The 23,270-nt window shown below is 30.3% G+C and overlaps 10 protein-coding genes across 10 annotated transcripts; 4 read left to right on the plus strand and 6 right to left on the minus strand.

The window, feature by feature from the left end:
* Window positions 1-1,737: 1,737 nt before the first annotated feature.
* BX663DRAFT_438353 (uncharacterized protein) lies at window positions 1,738-3,181 on the plus strand (the record flags this gene model as incomplete). The annotated part of the gene is made up of 3 exons (XM_051523273.1): window positions 1,738-2,041; window positions 2,190-2,533; window positions 2,615-3,181. The coding sequence occupies 3 exons, from the start codon at window positions 1,738-1,740 to the stop codon at window positions 3,179-3,181; spliced, it is 1,215 nt and encodes a 404-aa protein (XP_051380993.1).
* A 77-nt stretch (window positions 3,182-3,258) lies between these two features.
* On the minus strand, window positions 3,259-4,790 carry BX663DRAFT_515994 (uncharacterized protein). The gene is made up of 2 exons (XM_051528523.1): window positions 4,032-4,790; window positions 3,259-3,939 (listed from the first exon to the last, which is right to left on the minus strand). Exons 1-2 carry the CDS (start codon window positions 4,740-4,742, stop codon window positions 3,439-3,441), a joined length of 1,212 nt encoding a protein of 403 aa, XP_051380994.1. The 5' UTR covers window positions 4,743-4,790; the 3' UTR covers window positions 3,259-3,438.
* Window positions 4,791-5,889: 1,099 nt separating this feature from the next.
* Window positions 5,890-6,099, minus strand: BX663DRAFT_438337 (60S ribosomal protein L39; the record flags this gene model as incomplete). Its single annotated transcript, XM_051523269.1, has 2 exons — window positions 5,890-5,938; window positions 5,996-6,099. Coding segments are annotated over 2 exons (153 nt in total), but the record flags the coding sequence as incomplete, so codon positions are not given.
* Window positions 6,100-7,520: 1,421 nt separating this feature from the next.
* Window positions 7,521-8,693, minus strand: BX663DRAFT_487983 (uncharacterized protein; the record flags this gene model as incomplete). Its single annotated transcript, XM_051524783.1, has 7 exons — window positions 7,521-7,625; window positions 7,720-7,807; window positions 7,857-7,962; window positions 8,013-8,189; window positions 8,267-8,449; window positions 8,515-8,586; window positions 8,642-8,693. The coding sequence occupies 7 exons, from the start codon at window positions 8,691-8,693 to the stop codon at window positions 7,521-7,523; spliced, it is 783 nt and encodes a 260-aa protein (XP_051380996.1).
* A 1,298-nt stretch (window positions 8,694-9,991) lies between these two features.
* On the plus strand, window positions 9,992-12,895 carry BX663DRAFT_562718 (uncharacterized protein; the record flags this gene model as incomplete). Its single annotated transcript, XM_051531978.1, has 12 exons — window positions 9,992-10,021; window positions 10,092-10,186; window positions 10,241-10,321; window positions 10,382-10,526; window positions 10,583-10,807; window positions 10,878-11,061; window positions 11,119-11,179; window positions 11,232-11,322; window positions 11,420-11,553; window positions 11,602-11,710; window positions 11,790-11,830; window positions 11,893-12,895. 12 exons carry the CDS (start codon window positions 9,992-9,994, stop codon window positions 12,893-12,895), a joined length of 2,199 nt encoding a protein of 732 aa, XP_051380997.1.
* Window positions 12,896-13,027: 132 nt separating this feature from the next.
* On the minus strand, window positions 13,028-17,453 carry BX663DRAFT_516005 (uncharacterized protein). Its single transcript, XM_051528524.1, has 5 exons — window positions 16,724-17,453; window positions 16,517-16,640; window positions 14,969-16,450; window positions 14,622-14,894; window positions 13,028-14,563 (listed from the first exon to the last, which is right to left on the minus strand). Exons 1-5 carry the CDS (start codon window positions 17,209-17,211, stop codon window positions 13,112-13,114), a joined length of 3,819 nt encoding a protein of 1,272 aa, XP_051380998.1. The 5' UTR covers window positions 17,212-17,453; the 3' UTR covers window positions 13,028-13,111.
* A 249-nt stretch (window positions 17,454-17,702) lies between these two features.
* BX663DRAFT_487986 (uncharacterized protein) lies at window positions 17,703-18,176 on the plus strand (the record flags this gene model as incomplete). The annotated part of the gene is made up of 1 exon (XM_051524784.1): window positions 17,703-18,176. One exon carries the CDS (start codon window positions 17,703-17,705, stop codon window positions 18,174-18,176), a length of 474 nt encoding a protein of 157 aa, XP_051380999.1.
* A 474-nt stretch (window positions 18,177-18,650) lies between these two features.
* BX663DRAFT_516010 (fungal-specific transcription factor domain-containing protein) lies at window positions 18,651-21,477 on the plus strand. Its single transcript, XM_051528525.1, has 5 exons — window positions 18,651-19,817; window positions 19,901-20,458; window positions 20,528-21,001; window positions 21,064-21,286; window positions 21,409-21,477. Exons 1-4 carry the CDS (start codon window positions 18,872-18,874, stop codon window positions 21,114-21,116), a joined length of 2,031 nt encoding a protein of 676 aa, XP_051381000.1. The 5' UTR covers window positions 18,651-18,871; the 3' UTR covers window positions 21,117-21,286; window positions 21,409-21,477.
* Window positions 21,204-21,673, minus strand: BX663DRAFT_516011 (NADH-ubiquinone oxidoreductase B12 subunit family-domain-containing protein). The gene is made up of 2 exons (XM_051528526.1): window positions 21,410-21,673; window positions 21,204-21,341 (listed from the first exon to the last, which is right to left on the minus strand). Exon 1 carries the CDS (start codon window positions 21,615-21,617, stop codon window positions 21,411-21,413), a length of 207 nt encoding a protein of 68 aa, XP_051381001.1. The 5' UTR covers window positions 21,618-21,673; the 3' UTR covers window positions 21,204-21,341; window position 21,410.
* A 1,050-nt stretch (window positions 21,674-22,723) lies between these two features.
* Window positions 22,724-23,254, minus strand: BX663DRAFT_516013 (uncharacterized protein; the record flags this gene model as incomplete). Its single annotated transcript, XM_051528527.1, has 2 exons — window positions 22,724-22,894; window positions 23,138-23,254. Coding segments are annotated over 2 exons (162 nt in total), but the record flags the coding sequence as incomplete, so codon positions are not given.
* Window positions 23,255-23,270: the final 16 nt, after the last annotated feature.

Here is a 23,270-nt window from a genome sequence, read left to right on the forward strand (position 1 = left end):
TAGAAAAAACATGTCGGCTAAAAAAGTGTCCGAAAATAACATCTCAATGCCCTTTCATTTTATTTTTAGACTTTACTACTGGTAATTCATTATGTAGAAAAATAGGACATTTATACTTATCATAGAAATATTATTTTTTTTCTTTTGATCTACCCTATTTTTTCGTCTGTCTCTCTCCCGTTTTCCCATTATTTTAAATATAATAATAACTTATAATTGTATAAGTTTTCTACGCGCATTTTTACTGAATTTATTTTTAATGTTATTCAAGAAAAAAAAAGAATATATTTATATATCAAAAGTGACTAGATAAAGACACTTTTGAATGGTGTCTGTACTTGATCTTGTCTATAAAAATTACCGAGAAATAGAACACAATTTTAAAAAGAAAGATGTATCCAGAAGTTAAAGGAAAATATAAAAGAAGAAGAAGATTTGCTCATTATTATGAAGGCACATCTTTGCTTACCTAATATTAAACCATAAGCTCACCTGATAAATATAGTTTTAAACTGACCTAGACGAATCATATTAAGACATAATGATTAAACACCTTATTTCTTTTATCGAAAACTGTTTTAACGTGTATATATTTTTTTGTTCCTATTCATCTTTTAAAGTCTTTCCAATAACTCAGTATAATCCAAGACAATACTATACATTGATGCTCATTTCTTTCTTATTTGTTACTACCCTCAGTCATTTAAGTCTCTTTTTGCTTATCCGCTTATAACAAATAAAATCTCAGACTTCTTTATGCCATTTTGCACTGTAATAATCAGAAACAAAGTAACCTGTATTTGACAAATACTACCAATAATTGTAAATCTAAAAGACAAAAGACAAAGAATATAAAATAATTTAAAGATGGTAGTACTTCACTTAAAATGTATGTATGTAGTAAATATATATTTTCTTCATAAACATGTAGATATTAATGAGTCCAGTAAAAATAATATTTCCGTATATTATATAAAATATGTATTATGTAATAACTATATGCATGTATTATTATTGATGAAATAACTATTCAAGAAATACAGATAAAGAAGAGGAAAAAAAAGCAACTACACTAGTCAAAGATAATCTATTAATTGTTTAATTATTAACAGAACTTATTGTTCGGTATTAAACATAATAAATTAGAGCTTTCCTATTATTATTATCATTATTAGATAATGATTAAAAACCTACGTAATACATTGGTCCCATTCTTTAGAGAAAATACTTTTACATTCGTATATATTAAAAGTGTTACAAATAGTATAAAATATTTACATAAAAGAAATAGATAATAATTCAGGGTTAGGACCCTTATTTTATTTTTTCAAATTTTTGGTTTTTTTGGTTTTATGGAAAGAAAAAAAAAACTTTTCCCGTCCCTAGAAGGACAACCCTTAAAGGTCTTAGGACCCTTGAATATTTCATTTACAAACATAATTGGAGAAACTTTTGGTTTCAAATATTTTTTTACTTATTACATAATAGAAACTACCAATTAAAAATAGAAAATAAGCATAATGGACCCTTTTTTTTTTTTTTTTTTGAAAAAAAAAAATAGGTAAAATTCGGTTGGGTTTCATTTTTACCGTCCCGGTCACAAAACGATTATTATAAAAAGAGACTAACAAGTTTAGTTTTCTATTCTATTTTTATTTAGGTCCTTATTTTTTTTTTCTTCTCCCCCTTTTATTTTCTCATTGTTTACAAAAGAAAAAAAAAATGCCTTCAGTGAATATGGATTCTTCTCAAAAAATTTACAAGATAATTAATGCCAGGATTTTGATGAATCATGAAATTATAGAAAACTCTTATCTTTGGTATCAAAATGGAAAAATCATTCATCCCCAAAACCTATTCTTTTCTGAACGTCGTGATGCAGATGAAATTATTGATGCTGAAGGACTCTTAGTTGTTCCTGGTTTTATAGATACTCAAATCAATGGCGCTTATGGTATTGATTTTGCTGATTCAGATGAACCAGTTGAAGTGTTAAAGAAAAATATTGATACAGTTGCAAAAGGTCTTTTAAAATATGGATGTACTGCTTTCTGCCCTACTGTCGTTAGCTCTTCTCCAGAAGTTTATGAAAAAGTATTAAAAAGTTTTAAAACCAAAAAAAAAATCATGATTTATTTATTTATTTGTTTATTTTATTTAGGTACTTCCTTTATTAAATCGTCGTAAAGGTAGCGCTAAAGGAGGTGCTGCTATCTTGGGTGCACATATTGAAGGTCCATTTATTTCAGTTTTGAAAAAGGGTGCTCATAATCAAAGTGTATTTAGGACAGCTAAGAATGGTATTGAAGATTTTGATAAAGCTTATGGATCTGAATTTAAAAAAGGTTGTGAAGCAGTGAGTATTATTACAGTTGCACCTGAAATTGAAGGTGTTTGTGATGTTATTCCTGACTTGGTGGCACGTGGTATTACGGTCGCTATGGGTCATTCTGCTTGTCGAATTGCTGATGCTGAAAAGGCTGTTATGAAAGGCGCTAATAGTATTACTCATTTATTTAATGCCATGCAAGCTGTAAGTTTATATTTAATAAATATAAATACATATACATACATACATACATATATATATTGGCGTGCTAATATGTTATTACAGTTTCATCATCGTGATCCCGGATTGATTGGTGTTCTCGGTGCTGCTGATTTACCTATTCCCGAAAATGCTAGTCGTCATCCTACGCCCTCTAATACCTCTCCTGATCGCTCCAAGCCTGATCCTCGTCCCTTTTATGGCCTTATTTGTGATGGTGTTCATGTTCATCCTAATTCAGTTCGTATTGCTTACTATTCTCATCCCACAGGTGCTGTTTTAGTTACAGATACATTATCTGCCATGGGTTTACCTAAAGGCACTTATATCCTGGGTGGTCAAGAAGTAGAAGTCGATGAAAAAGGGGGTGCATATGTAAAAGGTACAAAGACATTGGCTGGTAGTACAATCACGATTGATCAATGCGTGCGTAATTTTCAAAGGTTTACAAACTGTCCTCTAGTTGAGGCCATTGAAGCTGCTACACTTCATCCTGCTCGTTTATTAGGTATTGATAAAGAAAAGGGTACATTAAATGCAGGAGCAGATGCTGATTTCGTCTTCTTGGATGATTCTACTGGTGAAATTATTGTGAAGCGTGTATTCGTTGCTGGAGAAGAAGTTGAACTTTAGACATAATATATATATATATATACACATATACATATACATATATATTTTATTTGTATTCTATATTTTATTTTTATCATATATATATATATATATATATATATACATATGTATATAAATATATTTATCACATTTATACATACATACATACATATATACATATATACGTATTTATATTATATATATTATATATATTATATACATATATGCATATATTCATATATATCCTATGTAATCAATAAAACTTTAAATTGCATATATCAGAATGTATACATTTCTTTCTGCTCTTTTGTACGTTTAACATGTCTTTGAAGCTCTGACATTTCGTTTTTTAGCGTTTCAAATGTATGATTAGCATTTTTTAACTTTGTTTTAAATTGACTTTCCATTGGGCTCCCTTTATTTCGACGAAGAGCTTCTTTTGCATGTATATAATTCAATTCTGCTTTGTCTAATTTACTTTGGAGCTTAGCTATTGTTTGGTTGGCTTGTTTTTCGTTCAATGATTTGATTATAGTCGATTTTTGTTTTATATTATCTTCTTGACTCTGCTTTCCTAATAAAGTATTCATCATACTAAACATATCTATTTCTTCTGCACCTTCTTTTACTTTTTCTTTCTTTTTCCTTTTTTGAATTCCTTTTTTGGACACCAATCCTAATCCTGGCCTATTCTCATGATACTGTGAACGACTTGAATAGACTTTATTAGCTTCTACAGGCTCTACTCGTCCTTGTCCTTGAATACCTAAACCTTGACCCTAAAAGAAGAAAAGAAAAGAGAGTTGTTAAGGACCCCATATCAAATTTCTGTTATAAAACACAAACAAATTTTACCTCTTTGGATACTCACATGAACATAACCCATTTTTTGCATCATTTTAGCAGCAAATCCAGTGGTATGTGCTTGCCAACAGCCAAATGCCTCACTTACAGGTTTCGAAATGACTTCTGGTATACAATCTTCTTCTATTGCTTCAGTTTGGTCATCCTCATCTAATAAGCTCTTAAAAGGTATGATATGCTCTCTATCCACATCGACTACTGTCTGTTGTTGTCGTTTCTCTAATAGTCTAACACGCCAGTGCTTTAATTCTTCATCATCCACTTCATCAATCACCTCACCAAGCTTCCAAAGCTCATCTTCTTGACACCAAACACGTTGTTCATAGTGAAAGGTATCTGCTTCAAGTGCCTCAAAAGAAGTGATGTATTCTGTAGCAATTGTATAACCATGAGATCGATTAACCTGACAAACGTCAGTTGTGCAATGTTCCTGGGATCCAAAATAATCAGTACAAGGAATTGTTTCTGACGTTACAGGTGTCAATATTAATACTTGAGCTAATGTTTTTGCACTATCGTAACTTAGAATGATGGCGGGTAACAAGAACAGTAAATCATTATATGAAAATGGAATTGCGCAATGATCACCAATGGCATATAGTTCATTAGTCCCATTTATTGACTGTTCTTTTAATTCTTTATATTCATTAATCAAGTTTTGTAATTCAGGCGTCAAGTCCTCTGATGCTAAAATTTGCTCAATCTCTTCTTCAGTCATAACTAAAAATTTACATAATTTTTTTTAAAAAAATAAAAAAATAAAAAATAAAAATAAAAAAATAAAAACAAAGCCAGAATTTTATTATTCTGTTAGTGCATTAATATTTTTATTATTATTACATAATTAAATTTTTAATCTTTATGAGAACAGTATATCTAAATAATACTGGATTGTCCAGATCAGCTTGATAAAATACTAATAATAATAATAATAATAAAAGGAACTAAAAGCCCTTGTGAGAGACAGAAGATGAAAAAAAAAAGAAAAAAACTAGTTTTATTTCATTTAAATCTACTTTTACTTTTTCCTCAAAATAGTTTAAACAGCATAATAAACCAACCATTGTTCTTTCTTCTTTCCATAATAAATAAATAAATATTAATAACTCGACTATCGTTATGTTATTAATGAGGAATTCAATAAGCCACAACGTAACTACAACAAGGAAAACACGTCTCTTGAGAAAAGGAGATCAGTAGCGATATACAAAAAGTAACGAATAAGACAACAATAGATTTTGACTATATACAGACATACTTAAACATGATATAACATTGTTTTTTATATACTTCATTCGAATAAAATTATAAAACTACTGGACCTATTACAATGTAGAATAGTAATATCATAATTATATATCATATGTCAAATCTGAATAGGATGCGTGTTTCCAAGTTAATATAGAAATTAAAATAAATAACTCGCTCAATATACAAAATTATAATAGTATTCAAATGTTGTCGATTACACTGAGCATCAACAGTTAATGGAGCAATAATATTACAGTACTAATATTTATAAATTAACTAGTGTACATATATAATAACAATGCTTAAATTTACAAGTAACGATCATTACTGTTGTTAAACTAAATATAAAGGATAACAGGTGTAATAATTCCGTTGATCTTTTTTCTTTTTAATGTCGATCAAGAAACAATTGTCTATTTTACATTTAAATGTTAACAAGAGAAGTTATAATTGTAAATTGTTCGAACTTTATTCTTTTTTTTTATCTAATTATTCATTCGATCACTATAACTGAAATTAAAGGTTTGCATAAAGTGTAATTCGAGAAAGAGTTGAATGTGATTTGAAAAAGAAACAAATTCTGGTTGAACGTGGATTTGTATAATGTAATTACTTTAAATGTTCAACTTGGTGTGACGCCAGTTACGTCTCTTAGCATTCCAACTAGAAAATATTTATTAATTTTTAAGTTGTCAGCCTAATGTTTATTATAATTCTTACCGAATCTTGGTATCAGACTTCATACGGAACCAATGAGGCAAAGGACGATTTTGTTTCTTAGCCTTTCCAAGCTTAACCTTGGTAATGAATGACTTTTGAGAAGGCTAAAAAACATCATATTATGTTAATGATTTTTTTTGGTAAGATAAAACATCTGTCTTCTTTATATAACATCCATCCAAATATGATAGTATCTATTTATTATTGTATCATATTTATTTACCATTTCAACAAAATTAAAATGTTTAGATTTTGAACAGGAGGAGTTTCTCAATCATATTATCTGTATTCGATATGGTGGAATATGCATCTGCGTGTGTGAAAAGTGAAATTTGTAGTCAATTATTTTGTGGTTTTTTTTTTACCGGAATCAGTAATTCCGGACCGTATAATCCGACAAAGAGGATCCAATTGCATTAACTAGCTAAGATGGACTATCAATAGAAGAATATTTTTGTAAGTATCTAAATTAATTCAAGTCAAAGAGAAAAAAAAGTGAGATATCCTACTTTCTCTTAAGAAAAACTATATTACAAATATACAATAGTTTAAAAGAAATTGTGAAATTTTAAGAGGCCTTTCAGTGTCAGGCAAACTCTATTGGCAAAATTTCCTTCCGTATTCTGAGTCTTATCTTTATGCTATTTCTTGTAGCTATTTCTTAGTGGACACTTCTATTGCAAAGTCCTCATGAACAAATGACAAGTAGAATTTGAATTTCCAGGACTAATTGTAATGCAATGGCCATTCTATGCTATTCCTTTGTGTCTTTAGAGACTGAATTGGCTAATAAAGCCTTATTTATAGTAGTTGTAAACCGAATCTAGTAATATGTTCTTCCCCCCATTGTGTATTTATTTTTGTTTCTGAAGGAGTGAATATTTTTATGCAATTGTAAATCATTTCTGTTTCTTGAGACCTAAGAGGTTCAAAGCTCAAGTCACTAACCGTTTTATACACAACAAGTCCTAAACAATAAGCCCAAGATCGGCCTAGAATATTTTGATCCATTTTTTTTTTTTAATTGAATAGTTGCATAGTGTAGAAAATTTAAAGTTGACGTTCCTGAAAATAATTATATATAGACATTAATTAAGGATATAGGCCAGTCTATAAACATCTATTTAAGATACTCCATCATATTCATCTTAGTGTTGTAAATACGTATATATATATTATTGTTAGCTAAGAGACAAAGAAATATGTATTTTGCGAAATGGATAAGCCTCTATTGTTATTCTATTTACAATACGTTTAAAGTCATTGAATAGCTGATAGTAAACTAACCAAGTATTTTACTGTAAAGAATAAAATTGTCAGGGCAGGACAAGTAAGCCCAAAAAAGATGACTAGAGTCTCAAGTAACGAATCCTTAAGAAACAAAGAAGAATAGTCAATTGAGTAAAATAAAGGAGAAAACATCATACTTTTCCCACTCATCATTTCAATACTGTTGTGACTAATTTAAAAATACGATATTACTTCAGTATAACATAAGATGTATAATAATAAAGTTTATTTAAGCTCATTTTTGCTTTCCCTTATATTTAGTGCAATAGTCACAGTACCATTTTCCTTTTGGTACTGTCTTTAAGTTTACGCAAGCTAAATGGAACCATTCAATTTCGCACTAGTATAGTATCATAATAAGTTTTATATATAAAAGATATGCATATATATATATATGTGTGTGTGTGTTTTTTTTTACTTATTTTATCACTTACATTCATATTATCACAAGCTACCATTTCACCATAAGAAACTTGATTACAATAACAATAAAGTGGCTCATTTGGATCAATATGCATTTCTCTAATATATGCATTAGTGTTATCGAATATTAACAAACATGAAGATTTACGATTTTATTAATTTGGTATTGCTGCTATTCTTTCTTGTAGGTGATGGAGGCTTATTACTTTTAGTTCTTGGAATGTTATGTATATCTTCTTTTGTTACTCGTCTTTCTAATATAATGTTATTATTCATTTAGTCATTCACTAGTTTTGTTTCTTACTTTTTGTATTAGATTGTTGTAACTCCCTTTTATCATTCCCCTTTTTTATATTTTTTTCTTTTATAGATAACTTTGAATATTCACGTAAACTTCTTGAGGAAGGTGCTAAACCTGGTAAAGTTATTATACGTTGCGAGCCAATAGGTTGATTTTCTTCAAATTTGACTAAATCTGCATCTAATCTATTACAATGACGATTGACCTAAATATAGATAGATATGGATATAGATTAACAATAGAATGTGTTATATTACTTGATGATATACGAACGGCATCTAAAGTCACTTTTGCCAAAGCAGATTTTTCACTACTTCTTTGTACTGTCTCTTCTAATAATGTGATAAGATTTTTTAATTGAGTAAATCTATCGTTAGCATCTAATGTATCAATTGTATCAATCAAGTCAATAGCTGCTTTTGCTGTTAAAGAAGTTGATTCTATATATATATTGTAAGCTTTAATTTATTTTTATCATTTTACAATAAATGCTCTCAATATGAACCTTGTGCATAGCCATCCATTTCTTTTAAAAGTGTAAAGTTTTTTTGAAGTTCTGTATGAAGTGCCTCTAAAACTATATAAATAATGAATTAATTCTAAGGATCTCAACATATTTTACAAGTACTTACTATCAATGTAATCATCTATATAAGCTAGATTATCAACTGTAGTTTTTGCCATTTTATGGATGGTATAAATAAAATAAATAAAAATAAAATAAATAAAAATAAAATAAATAAAAATAAAATAAATAAAATAAATAAAAATAAATAAATTTTTTAATTATTTTAACGGCATAATTATGTGCCTAATAAATAGTGTCTTCCAGTTGAAGGCTTTAATAGATGATTCAAGATTAAATAGTTCTTTAATACTATGGAATCACTTGATAGATAAAATTCATATCATACTTATTAAGTACACACATTGAATATATTCTTTGGGCATTAAATCTACTTTTAAAATGAAGGCCAAACGATTAAAGATGTAGCAATAAGTTAGTTCAATAATGGGCCTGTACACTTCAACCTATTAATAAGTGATTTTCTGATTCTAATTTTGTCTTAGTAAAATGAATAAATAATGAAGAAAGTTATAGGGTCTTTAGTCTGTAAGGACGCCTTTAATTTAACCTTGAGCATAAAGTCATACTAATTGATCATTATCCTTTTCTTCTTTAATTATTATCGATATATCTTGTACTTGTAATATCGAGTTTAATAGGTATACATTTATATACATAAAAGATAAAATCGATTATTTAAATTATTATATTTACTATAGAAAATATTTTATTGTATAATGAATTTCGTTCCAAAATAACATTATCTAAGAGCATATAGATTCCATTAATTACTCTTCCATTCAGTGTTCTACTACTATCTTGGTTGATTCTAAATTAGACTTTAACTTTATGAATTGAAAATAAAAAAAAAAAAAAAGTTAAATCAAAAGTTTTTAAATTACTTTAAGAAAATAAAAATGAATAAAATAGATAGAATAACTTTACTTTTATGAATGAACAGAATCTCAGTACAAAAAAGAAAGGAGAAGCCACTGTTATGACGATATCTGTTGGTTATTGACATTACACTCACATATAGATTTTACAACGTATTGTTTCTATTTTTATCACTTAAGACTAAAAGCGTCTTCTAAATCCTATTCTCATTTCGAAGAAAATTGCATTAATTCTAGTAATGGAGTTTGTTATTCAATTTATACTCTTTTGTTTTTACCATAATAATCATGCCCTCTCTGGTGTTTATGATTTGTTATCATAGGCTTGTTTTTTTTTCCCTTTCAGAAGCTTACATAATTTCCGCTTTTAGCAGCTTCTAAAAAAAAAAAAAAAAAAAAAAAAAAAAAAGCTGCTGCTTAAGTATAAAAGAATAGTTCGTTTTTTTTCTTTTTTTCTTTTTTTTTCTTTTCTTCCCTTATACATTATACGTTTATGCATAATTTTATTTGTCTATAAAATGTCAAATACATATGTAGAAGCCTTTATGGTAAAATAAAATAAAATAAGAATGCAATTTCAATAATTGTCAACATGTTAACTCATTAACTTGGTAAAAGACAAAAAAACCGAAAGAAGGTTTAGCCATTGCTGAAGAAAGATTAAGAAATGCTATGGCATTTGATATTGAACTTGCTGAATATTTCAAAGAAAGGTAAGACGCAAAAGATTACAAATGAGTTTGTTTGTACTTATACCGCCACTTTAGAGCACAAATTGAAGAAATATACGCGAAGAATTTAAAAAAAGCTTCCACAAGATTATATACAACTAACCCAGAGATATTAGGGTATAAAAAAAGGAAAAAAGAAAAGGATTAATGTATTTTGAAAGCTAACTGTCTATAAAGTTATTTTACACCTGTTTGGGAATCGTTAATAAAAGAATTAAATCAAATTGAAACTTATCATTCTGAAATGGCATATCGAATTACACAAGAAATTGAAAGGCCTTTAAGAACTCCACCTTCTGACGATTATCATAAACTTCAACAAGTAAGTAGTAAACATGTGTGCATATATGTGGATAATCATAAGTTTATCTTGCATAGTACGAGTCACTTTTACATTTGTCAGAAAACAAAAATAAGTTATCTACAGTAAAAAGCTCTATATTTCGAAAATCAAAGAGTCAAAATAATTTAAATTCACAAAACGAAATTGCAGACTATTTAATGTTACATCAAAATATGGATGAAGCTCGCTTAGTACGACTAAAATCAACAGTAGAATTATTTGAGAAAATACAAACTGAACAGCTAATGAAAAGAGTTGAAGTAAGTAAAGAATGAAAGAGAAGAAACAGAGAGGAATAACTTTACATATCATTTAACCATGATTTATAAGATGGCTAATGAAACAATGTCTTCTGCTCAACTATTTGATGTTCAACATGATATTCAAGACTTTTGTAATGAAAAAGGGAAAGGATTACTAACACTAGAATCTACAGATGAAAGACCTCCTTCAACATTAAAGCAAAGAGCCTCTACAGTAAGCTCACAAGACTCACATCGTTCCACAAACAAATGTAAATAGAGTTTTACCCTTTATGTTGCATAAAATGTCTAAACATTACTTTCTATAGTCAAATCAATATTCTTGAAAAAGAAAAAAAGCCATTCATTGGATAGTAATGAGACCGAAGAGTAAGTAAACTAAGACTTAATTTAAACCTGTATTAATATTATACGTATTTAGGAATCGATATGGTAGTTATTCAAATATGACAAATGAAATTGTGACACCTACAGAAAATCATACAGTCATAGATTCGAATAATAATAACAATGTTAGTTACATTTGACTAGAAATTAGTATATTTATATAACTTTTTTTTTTCTTTTTCTTTTCTTTTTTTTTTTTTTTTTTTTTTTAAAAAAAAAAAGTCAATTTCTTCACCGCCTTTAGTAGATGCAGAAGGATATTCAATTCCAACATATACAAACAATAATTTCCCAAATATGGCATCTGATATTTCTTCCCGTCACACCTCAGATGATGTTGATTCAGACATTACCAGGTAAGCACAAAAAAAAAAGATAGAATTTATATTGAATTCTCTATGTAGTTTGAAATTGAATCAAAAGCTACAAATCAATATTAAGGAAAGTAGTGTAAAAGAAGAAGAAAAGGAAGTAAATGAAACTTTTAACAAAATGGCTACAATGTTACGTGAAGTATGAATTTCCTTTTCTTTTTGTTTAAAAGGATTAAATATATAAATATATTTATTTCATTTTTATTTTATTTTTTTAGCATACACCAACTATTTCAAAAAGACCAAGAGGAAGGAGAGAGTAAAATATATCAAGTGTAATAACAAAATAGAAATTATACTAAATAGTTTTATTGTGATTAGGAGCTCCATTAATCGAACTCAAACAGATTCATCTCTTTTTGCTGCCTCAGCATCTAGCCATTCTTTAGAGAATCCTCGAGCAAATTCAATGCTTTCAACTTCATCTAATGAAACCAGCACATCAAATCCATTTATACAAATATCTCCAATTAATAATAATACTATCTTTGCTGCAACTTCATCATCCTCTATAAATAATATGTATGGTTCTACCCTCTTAAATGACTCTCCGGTACATAGTACTTGGTCACTTCAACCTATTCCTGAAGTACAACAACAACAACAACAACAACAACACTACTTATCTGTGTTTATTACAGAAAAAACAAATTTAACAGCATCCAATTTACTTTCTGTTTCAGGTCAAATTTTAATTTCCTACCAAGGCAATTCTCAAACATTATTTACATCAAAGCTACCTATTCAACTTCCCCATATTGATGGAATCCGCCAATTGACTCCTAATCCTGAATATGTTACAGTTGAAGATGGTATCTATATGCTAGATATGAAACATTTCCAAACAAATGAACAGATTGCTTGTTTCACTTATGAACTTGATAGTAGTCCACTTGCTTTACCAATACAGTTATCGCCTTCTTGGAAATGCGTAGAGGATGTTAGTTATTTGATAGTGAAACATACAAAGAATCCATTAGTAGCCGATCCTTCCAAATTAAAGGGTACAGTTCAAGTCCTTATGGGTGATCAGCCTGCGATTCAGTACGTTCAAAGTACACCGCAGGGTCTTTGGGATGTCAAGAATCGATTGACATGGCAGCTCGGTGATTTATTGGATCAATATACTACCACTCAACCTGATAATCAACAACAGCGTCTTTTAGCAAAGTTTTACACTGAAGGGAAAGGTGCGCCACGACCTATTCATCTTCAATACACTCATCAAGATACTTTAGTCTCTGGTATCTCTGTCATTTGTGATGCTATAGAAATTAAAAATTTAGAAACAAGGGTCCAATCCGATCATATCGTGTACATGTAAATTAGTAAATAAATAAACATATTTTATGTATATTTAATATCTATGTATTTCTATGTATATACAAATATGTATATGTATATATTTATATATGTATATATATATATATATATATAAATATATATATTTTATTTGCTTTATTTCTAGATAGTAGGAAATAAAAAAAAAAAAAGGGAATAATAATATATAATAATAATAATAATATACATGCAGATATGTCTAATGGAAAAAGTAAGGTGATTTCTTAACTTCATTAATATCAAATTCACCTTTTGGTGGTAAAGGAGCAAATGTAAGTGGTTCCCAGGTATGCTTATGTCTTTGACCTACATTTTTCTTTTTCTTCTTTACTACTGGTTTCTTTTCTCCATCATCCTCTTCATCTTCTAAATCTTCATCTTCTGATGCAAGTCCAAAGATTGCCTTCAATGTATCCTTCTTCTTTTCACGTTTCAATCCATTTTCTAACTTAGTTGGATCGCCAAACAAGGCGTGTCCTATCATATCATCATCATCGTCATCGTCATCAAGTTCCTCTGCTTGTTCTTCGGTTAATACAGAACTATGAGGTACACGATAATTTTGATATCGTTCTTTGAATTCGTTTAGTAAATTTTCCATAATAGGTTGTGAATGAAGCTCGATAAATTGATCACGAATAACCTCGTTCATGGCATCTACATCACAGGCATGTGTCCAATAACTGTCGTGAACTGAAGCAAACGTCAAACCCTTCCTGTGACAAGCAACAGCTGACATTAACATATGTGTAGCATCCAATGAGTGAATAAAGTTGGGAGGAAAAGCGGTACTTTGTTTTGTGGCATTTACAGGACGTGAGGCATCAGGATCCTCAATATAAATTGTCTGTAAGAGAGTTGCAACTTGTCTCTTACCTGAACGACGATAGGGTTGAACGATAGGTAAGCCAAGCGGTGTAGTCCAAATAACAGATGACATTTGATTGGATTGTGGATTACGAGCCGAAAATGCGGATTTACCCTTTTTAGTGGCTCTTTTATTGGGCTTGTTCGCAATTAATTCCGACGATAGTTTCTGTTCATCTTCTGGATTATCGAAAGGAACAGCACCAGCTTCCTGAAGAGTTTCCAAAGGAACACTACGAGCAATTCGTTTAGCTGAATCAGTTAACCAATCTTGAATTTTACGAGCACCTGTAAACATTTCACCTAAAGAAGAAAATACAGCTTTTGCAAGATAGGCAGATAAGATGTAAGTTTTTTCCTTAGGAATTTTAGGGTTTTCTCTCAAACGATTTTCAATTTGATTACGAGCACCAATAAAAGTAACACCATAGACGTTCGTCATAACTGTTTGTTTAACGACTTTACGACTAATATTACCCTGAAGTATCATGGCCATTTCATTACCTTCAGCTGCTGCCTTATCAATTTGTACATTGACCATATCTGCAACACTTGTATAAACATCGGCTGGTCGATCACCGGCAGACAAATTAACAGCACGTGCACCTGCTAAATCACCACCTAAGGCAGCATAATGTTGAAGCCCATTACAAGTACCATCTTGATGAACGGGTAATTGGGATTTAAACTCTTCAGGTTTACCACTACGATAGGCTGCTGCTACTTCATAACAAGCAGCAAGACATTGCCAAGGTGAATCAGCTTTTAACCACCATCGATTACCCTATAAAAAAAAAAGTTAACCACTGCATATAATCTGACATTGTCTACATAACACTTACAGTTAAAGGCTTATCAACAGAATCTAGAATATCATTTATATTATCCATTGTAAATGTTTCTCTTTCAGAGAAAGCATGCTTATCATAACCATACAAGTTAGCCAAGTGAATCTTGAGCCATCTCCAACCATTAGGTCCAAGAGGCTTGGCTTTATCAAAGGTAAGTAAACCACGACATAAATCATTACCTAAATGATTCAATGTAGGAGGCATAGGATATGCGCGACCACGGAAATCCATATTGTGAGGGAAATACATAGGAAGATTCAAGAACTAAGAAAAAAGAATTTTTTTTTTCAATATTATAAATATTGTTTGTTATATATAAATATAGTTGTATAACTTACAGCACGAGCAGTTTCAACTTTATAATTTACATCACATCTTAAACTATGATTATTTCTATCAGTTGTTTGAATTTTCTTTACTTGTGTTACCCAATTAAACTTGGCCTTTGGATCTGTATCATAGTTTTCTGGTTTAGGAGGTAAAGGTGTACTTCCAGTAATGGCAGGTGGAATACCAGCTAAAGCCTCGCCGGAGTTCCAAACCTCTAACACAACTTTAAAGACATCTTTATTTACTCTCCAACGAGTTGAGCCTAACACATCCAAACCAGCCAATACCCTCGTTAAATGGTCTTTTTCCGAAGCTCTCTGAAGGTACATTAACTGTTCAGTAGAATCCTTAATTCTCATACAATTTGATTTTGTTGAAAGATATCCACCACTATTATAGGACAACCATGGTCTTGGATGAACTAACATGGGCAACAAACGAGGATGTAACGTATCACGCACAGGTTCTCGTGAAAGCATCTGGGTTAACTGATCAGAAAACTTGATAATACCCAATCGTTTACCATGAACGTATTGATAAGTATGGAAAAAGGCTGGAATATGTTCAATTATTTTTTCGCCAGTCTCTGGGTTCCTACTAGGCACAGGGATTTTAGCTGACTCTAGCAAAAGACTAGTCAAGACACTACCTAATTTGGCTCTAGTTGTATTTGGCCAAATGGGATTCCAATCTCCTGACATTAACGTCTTTCCATCATGACCTATATCCGTCACTTTTTCTTGTTCCAGTTTTGATTGTACCTTTCGAACTGCTAAATTAAATAATTTACCACTTGCAAATAAGGCATGTGTATTTTCAGAATGGTTGGATGATCGTTTCTTAATTTGAACAGCATTATATTCCATTTCGACTGCTTTACCGACATTGATCACAGCACGAGCCGTTTTCATACCATCACCAATACCTGAACTATTATGCAATCGTAATAGTTCAAGAATAGTTACCATTGATAAAGTGTCTGGAGGTAAAAGCTTTAAAAATGGACCATATGATTGACGTTCAGTTTCACGTATTGTGGAAGCATCACAACGTTCAATTTCTTCTTTAATCAGTGGAACCATTTTTTGATGCCAGTCCCACATAATACGTTTGAGAGGCGTCAAGTTCATAGCATTCAAGGTATCACCACGCTCAATACTTTGTTCTTTTGTGTGAAGTAATTGTTGTAAAGCCATTTCGTATCCTTGTTGTTCTAAACCTAATTGAAGCTCGAAGGGGTCCATCTTGGTAACTGCATTGGGATCACGAAGAGCAGCTAATTGTTCTTGTAAAAAGTGAACACCAACTGATTTTGTAGACCTCACTTCAGGTACATTTTCAATAACATGTTGGATATGGTCCGAAGTTTCGGATGCCTCTTTCATAATCGACTCTTTATTTTTTCCTAATATCTCATCCGTAGCATTTTCTAGATTTCTCAGTAATTTAACAACATCAATGTCTGCGGTATCTCGACTAGCATCAATCATCTAATAAAAAATAAAAGCCATTAATAATGACAAACAATAAAAATTGGTAAAAATGTGTGTACATACCTCTCTAAATAGTACAATATCCTTCTTTTCCAAGAATTTTGATTTTAACATATCCTCTACTGATATTCCTTCCTTATTTGTCATTTCTGCAAGAATTGCTCTAGCCGTATGATAACCTCTTGCCCTAATGTATAAAGCGTAATTTATATCAAAACAACTTCCCCTTGTAACTTCTCCCCTTCCCACCCTTTTGTTTTTTTTCTTTACCTTAAAAATCCTTTGAGAATAATAGCATATGTGTTATGATCAGCAGTAATGCCATACATCTTCATATTATCAAACCATGTCAAACATTGTTTTGTCATTGGCCTATTCTTAGCCTCCACAAACCCGTTCAAAAAGGAATTATAAATATTGATATCGGCAAATAACTTCATTTCATCAGGCCTTGTTCGATAGAGTTCAATCATGACACGTTCAGCACGTGTCATTTCTTGTGACATGATACATGCTTTCAAAATTGCAAATTGTTCGGAGATACTAGAGGGAAGAACTTGCGTTGACTTTTTGAATGCACTGACGCCCGGATTTGGTAAAATAATATGTTGTGGACGTTCAGTAGCTACAGCCGTTGCTGCTGAACTGTATCGAGAAGAAAGGATTAAACGTCTTGAGAACTTGGAAAGTTCATAAGGGTGAAGAGAGTTTGAAGCTCTTCCTTTCTTGATTGCTTGTTTAACAAATAAAAAAGACATATTTAGTGAAGAAATAAAGATCTAATGTAAATGAGGAAAAAAAAAAAAATGATCTAGATGATCCTGGCGATTAAATACTATTTATGTAATGTTTATGCTACGTGAATATATACAATATGAATAAGAAGGAAGAGTCAAAAAAAAAGGGTAAATGGAAGACAAGGCTCAACCTTTGACAGTTAGTCAGTAAAAAAAAAAAGAAAGGTAAAGAGAGAAAGAAAGAAAAAAAAATCTTATATATATATAGCTGTCAAGGGTTACTTAATTTACAAGGTCTTTTCCCCTCTTCTTTTATTCCCAGTTATCGATTGGTTCAATGAATGGAAAAGTGACTTTTATATTTTTTAAAAGTCCGTTTAGTGCCTTGCTTTTTACCAATCAATAAAGGAATATCAACTCTCTCCTTTAAAAGCATATTGATATAAGTAACATATAATAAGCGAATATATAATGATAGAAGAATCGTTTTTTATTGTTATTGTTATTTTGATATGAAGTTAAGCAGAGATTTGGAAAAAGATAATAGCAGTTTTGTCATAGCTTCGATAAAAAAAGATGAACAAAGTGATGATGAAAGTGAAGAAGAAGAAACCATAGTCAAAAAAGTAATCATTTTTGAAAAATATTTGTTTTTTATTGGATTTCTATGTCCACTAGCATGGTTCTTAGGAAGCTCGACATGTAGAGGAAGACGAGTAAGTGATCAGCATTTTTATCATCCTGCTATATTTTTATGGAAGAAGCGATGCCGTATTGCAGCCACGTTAAGCTTAACAATATTCATTGTCATAGCAGCCGTTGTTATGGTTGTAAATCCAAAACTGTTTGGATTAAAAACAGATTATGCAACGGGTGCACAAACATCTTCTGCAAGCAACAATGCAATTCGGCCTGGTGTACCCATTATTGGTACAAACGATTGGGGTGATACGGTGGCTGGAATATCAGTCGATAATAATATGTAATAATAAAAATGGTGAAATTATTTTTCCGCATCTGCAGTCAACATAATTTATCTAAAATAATAAAAAAAAAATAAGATAAAATGCCCTTAAATATGTGCTTTCCTTTTTTTTTTTAATTTATAATACTAATAAATGAAGAATAACGATAATGACCTATATAATAAAAATGATAATTTAAATCGTAATTATCCTCTATATACTCATCAACAACAACCTTTATTAACCCCTTCATTATCACAAATGAGAAGCAGTATTATCGAATCAAGTACTAATCAGCAAGCGAGCAACCCAACTAATTCAAAAAGAACAAGAATAACAAGAGCTTGTAATTTTATTGTTTGATCTTCTGCTATTTAACATTAACATTTATATTTAGGTGATACTTGCAGACGTAAAAAAATAAAGTAAAAAAAAAAAAAAAAAAAAAAAAAAAAAAAAAAAAAAAAATGTTTGTAAATGTAGTATAATAAAATGTAATCGATTAACTTGTAAATGTTAGATGCGATGTTGATATAAATCGTCCTTGTTCTACATGTAAGCAATATGATTGGGAATGTACATTTAATGATGTAAGATAACTATAAAGAATGTATTTAGAATGAATAATTCACTGAATCTATTTATAGACAGCGAAAAAAAGAGGACCACCTAAAGGGTAGGATAGTAAATGATGTATATTATTTAAGGCTTAAATTATGTTATGTGTATATAGCTATATCGAAAGCTTAGAAACAAGATTGGAGAAAATGGAGCAAATATTAAAAGATATAGGAAGTAATACAAACTTAATAAATGAAACAGCACCTTTAAAGAAAAGAAAGAGACAGTATACACCTTCTTTTACAAGCACCACATCGATAGGAGATGAAGAGTCATCAAACATAGCAACAGATAAACATAGAGGAAAGATAGTTAGATATCATGGAAGCTCTTCAGGATTATACTTGATGGATAATATTCTATCAACTAGTCATGATGAATCACAAGAAACACAAGGAGGAGATAAAGAAGGAAAGATGTATATTGTCGCTTCTTTAAACGGTAAACAGCAATATCGATTTAAGAGAATGAATGTAGATGATGATGATTTAATGATTGTTCGAGATACGACAGCAGATGAGGAGGCAGTACAGTTAGCAGATGATGGACAAGAGACTGTAGATAGTATCATACCAAGATCGTTATTAATATATCTTGTAAACACTTATTTTAAAAATACACATACTACTACTTTACCTGTACTTGATAGAAATGAATATATGGATGCATTTGAAGGGAGAACATCGCCACCTCCAGCCCCTCTATTAACTTATGCTATCTGTACTTATGCTTGCTTTCTATTAAAGATTGATGATCCTAGCTTTAAAGAAGCGGGTGTTGAGCGTGATGTTGTTTTTCAAACTTTATTAGATAGAACAGCATTATTAATAAGAAAAGAGTATTTAAAACCTAGAATTGTAACCATTCAAGCTCTTATCTTATTATGTGCTCATCCAACATGTTCAACAAGTTCTTATAGGAATTGGATCTTAGCTGGTATGGCAGTTAGAATGGCTCAAGATTTAGGTCTTCATCGTACCTTGACAACTGTAGAGGTATCCACTGAATTTAAAGAGAAAAGGAAAAAATTATGGTACTCAGGTAATAAGTGCATAAAGCCATTGAGATAGTTTATAATTTGACTGCCTTTTTTTTTTTTTTTTTTTTTTTAAAAAAAAAAAAAGTGTATATTACTGATCGTTGGTGTTGTGCTTTAATGGGAAGACCTTTAGCTATTGCTGATTCTGATTGTGATATTGATTTACCTATAACAAATGATAATGATACAGATTTAGTTATGTTTGTTAATTTTGTCAAATTATCAGGTATATTAGGTGAAGTTTTACGACGAATTTATTCACCTAAAGCTAAATCAAATGGATATAAGACAAAGGCAATGGAGCAAATTGTTTGGAGTCTTCAAAGGATGCTTCAAGATTGGTTTAATAATGTACCTGATGGATATAAAATAACAGAGAGTGATTTAGATAGTATGAAGACTCACCCTGAACTTTATCCTATGGATTCTAAAAAAATTATGGAAGGAGGACCTTTGACATTATGTTATTATGCTGTAGTGCTACTTCTACATCGCCCTTTTATTCTGTTAGATAATGACGAGGTGACTATGCCTTCATTTGCAAGGGCAACTGAGTTATGTAGACGAGCCGCAAAAGTATCTATTGATATAGCTCGAGCAATACCCTATATGGCGATTGCCAAGTTTGGTTGGAACTTTGCAGGCAAGTGCTATATAAATATGTATATATTATCATTTATACTCATATACATACATACACACATGTATATAGCTTATTCTGTGTTTCAAGCTGCTTTAATTCATGTATATAATTGCACAAGTAAAGATCCTGAAATAGCAAAAGAAGCAAAGGAATACTTCAAAATCTGCCAAGATGAATGTTTAGCACCATTAACTAAGGAAATCCCAGCTGGTCCACCTTTAGTTCCTTTCCTTCAAACATTATTTAGTTTATTGCAACCTGAAGGAAGTAAGACGCAACAACAGGAACAACAGCAACCAATGCCCCAACAACCTGCTTATCAAGTCCCACTAGTTCCAGTAAATGAACAGCCACCAATATCAAATAATGGATTTATGCAACAATTGACAAGTGATAATAGTAGCCAATCATGGTTATTAAATGGACATCAAGTTGCTGGAGGAAGCATGCCATCCTTATCTCAAGCAACTTGGCAACAACTCTTTTCGACTGCAGGTACTCCATTTACAGAGAATGCATCTAATAGAGGATTTGATGTTCAAGGTAGATGAAAGGAAAAAAAAATGAATTTGATAGTTTTGCTTATTTAATATCCATGTTTATAGGCTGGGATAATTTTTTTATGGAGAATCAACCCAATAATGTTTTTATGCCTTAAATTTCTATGAAACGTTATTGGCTTTCTTCTTGACAATGTACATTATATAAGATCGACTACATTTAATTATTAATAAAAAGTATTTGATTGTTTTCTATTTTTGCCTTGTTGTCGATTCATCCTTTATTAAATGATAATAATAATAATAATGATAATAAAAAATACAAGTGCCTAAAAAGAGATCAAATAAATATAATTTCTCAAAGCAGATTAAGTAGCAAATTACTATTTTATATTCATTAGACAAATAATTTATTTACAAATTGATAGAGCTATTTGAGCTTCATTCTTACTTTAATGACTCTTCTTATTATTAAGAAAGAAATGTTCATATGTACAATAAGCGGCAAATGCAACAGTCGCAATACCGAGACCAGGAAACATGGTTTTAAGATTTGAAGTTTTTGAGAAAATAGGATGTTTACGCCATGCTTCACGTCTAGCCCAGGGATCGTGATAGACAACCTGCTTTACTTGTGCTTCAACGTGTGATTTAGCCATTTTAATTAAGAGAGTGCGGGGAGGGGAGGGAGAAATGAAGAAGAAGTAAAGTGGTGTTATATTTGCTTTACATAAATTTTATGAAATAATTTCTTCCCCGCTTTATATTTACCCTGGCAAGGTGCAGGTCGATTACGTAGACTTATAAAAGCCAATTAAATTCGAGTATTACAAAAAGAAAGCATGATCACTAACTTATTATTGCATACAATGGAATTGTCTTTGACAAGAAATATTATGATTCATTATTAGATCTTACATAAGCAAATATTTATTATAAAGTTTTGATCACCCTACGTGTTCTTTTGATTATAATTTTAATCTTCTGTATATTAAACCGTTCAACATAGTATAATAAAGTACTGAGCTTATATTACAGTCAATTGTGTCTATAAAGATATAAATGTAATAATGTCATAAAAATCCTGAGTAAAGTCTCTATAAATCCCTGCTGGTCTTTTTTTTTTGGTATCATACATAACGTCGAATTATTCTCATAACAGTTAGTCTTGTTTGTTTTACTCATTCGTTTAATTCTATAGGTTTCATGGTATAAAAGACATAGGATTTCTCAAGCTCTCTATAGAATGGCATTTCTCTTTCTCACTCTCTTTTTTTTTTCTTAAATAAATCACTACTATTTATATTTCTTTGAAATAAAAAGGAACAGAAAGATAAATATTTGTAATAAGCCATTTTAATTACAGAAAGGAAAGGATCGTTAATCTTTTTTAGAGACTTATGTCAATACAAACTTAACTACGCTTATTTGTCTATACTACTGCATAAACTCATAGGGAATACAATCAAAGATCAAATGAGATATTAAAACTTATGTAACATACAAAGAATAAACGGAATAGGAGATGCTTAGTGCGCAAATAAAAAAAAAAAGCAGTATGACGTTTGAAGTCTATTTTAAGATATGAAACTTGAGCATAAATAAGAATGTAAAATAAGGAGATTAGTTTCTATAGTATTTCTTGATCTTTATATTGTATTATGTACTACTTCAAATAAATGATACGATTTAGGCTTGCAATATAAATAATTTGACAGAACATTAATGTGCTACAACAAAATATTTTTTTTTTTTTTTTTTACGTCTAGAATATTACATGTAAACAAGTCTAGCTTTTTTGTTTTATGTAGAAGCTATGTGATGCATATTTGTCAGCTTTCTTAAAGCCTGTTTATTTTATAAACTATTATTTGTGTATAACTATAATAGCTTAAAATACACAAAGTGGCAAGTGTATATAAAGGAGTATATAAAGCTAAAATATATGTGTATATTTATATATTTATCTGGTTGACAGGTCTCTAATATAGGAAATACTCCTCATTCTAAACAACTTCTAATATTAATTATAAACTGGTTAGTGTAACATAAAATAAGTCTCCTCTCTCTCTCTCTCTCTTTCTCTCCCCCCAATTCTTATTACATCCCTTATACTCTACATACACATACATGGATCTTTTTTTCATTTTATAACCTCCTCGACTACTATCCCCTTTACTTCCTGCTTTAGTAATTCACTCGTGCACTTTTTTACCTGTGTTTCGTTTAAACATAAAAAAAAAAGATATAAATATACCTTTATAAATTGTATACACATATATAAATAAATATTTTTTCTTAAGAAAAAAAAA

The sequence above is a fragment of the Cokeromyces recurvatus genome (genome assembly GCF_025118155.1).
Source record: "Cokeromyces recurvatus strain NRRL 2243 chromosome Unknown BX663scaffold_20, whole genome shotgun sequence".
Lineage (NCBI taxonomy): Eukaryota > Fungi > Mucoromycota > Mucoromycetes > Mucorales > Mucoraceae > Cokeromyces > Cokeromyces recurvatus.

Excerpts from the sequence above, each read along its gene's own strand:
- BX663DRAFT_515994 (XM_051528523.1), bottom strand. The coding sequence starts at position 4,742 with ATGACTGAAGAAGAGATTGAGCAAATTTTAGCATCAGAGGACTTGACG. Across the intron at positions 3,940-4,031 it reads AAAAAATGGGTTATGTTCAT|GGTCAAGGTTTAGGTATTCA; the intron begins GTGAGTATCCAA and ends TTCTTCTTTTAG.
- BX663DRAFT_516005 (XM_051528524.1), bottom strand. The coding sequence starts at position 17,211 with ATGTCTTTTTTATTTGTTAAACAAGCAATCAAGAAAGGAAGAGCTTCA. Across the intron at positions 16,641-16,723 it reads ATTCTCAAAGGATTTTTAAG|GGCAAGAGGTTATCATACGG; the intron begins GTAAAGAAAAAA and ends TTTATACATTAG. Across the intron at positions 14,564-14,621 it reads CTGTTGATAAGCCTTTAACT|GGTAATCGATGGTGGTTAAA; the intron begins GTAAGTGTTATG and ends TTTTTTTTATAG.
- BX663DRAFT_516010 (XM_051528525.1), top strand. The coding sequence starts at position 18,872 with ATGTTATGTGTATATAGCTATATCGAAAGCTTAGAAACAAGATTGGAG. Across the intron at positions 20,459-20,527 it reads GTTTGGTTGGAACTTTGCAG|CTTATTCTGTGTTTCAAGCT; the intron begins GCAAGTGCTATA and ends ACATGTATATAG. Across the intron at positions 21,002-21,063 it reads TAGAGGATTTGATGTTCAAG|GCTGGGATAATTTTTTTATG; the intron begins GTAGATGAAAGG and ends CCATGTTTATAG.
- BX663DRAFT_516011 (XM_051528526.1), bottom strand. The coding sequence starts at position 21,617 with ATGGCTAAATCACACGTTGAAGCACAAGTAAAGCAGGTTGTCTATCAC.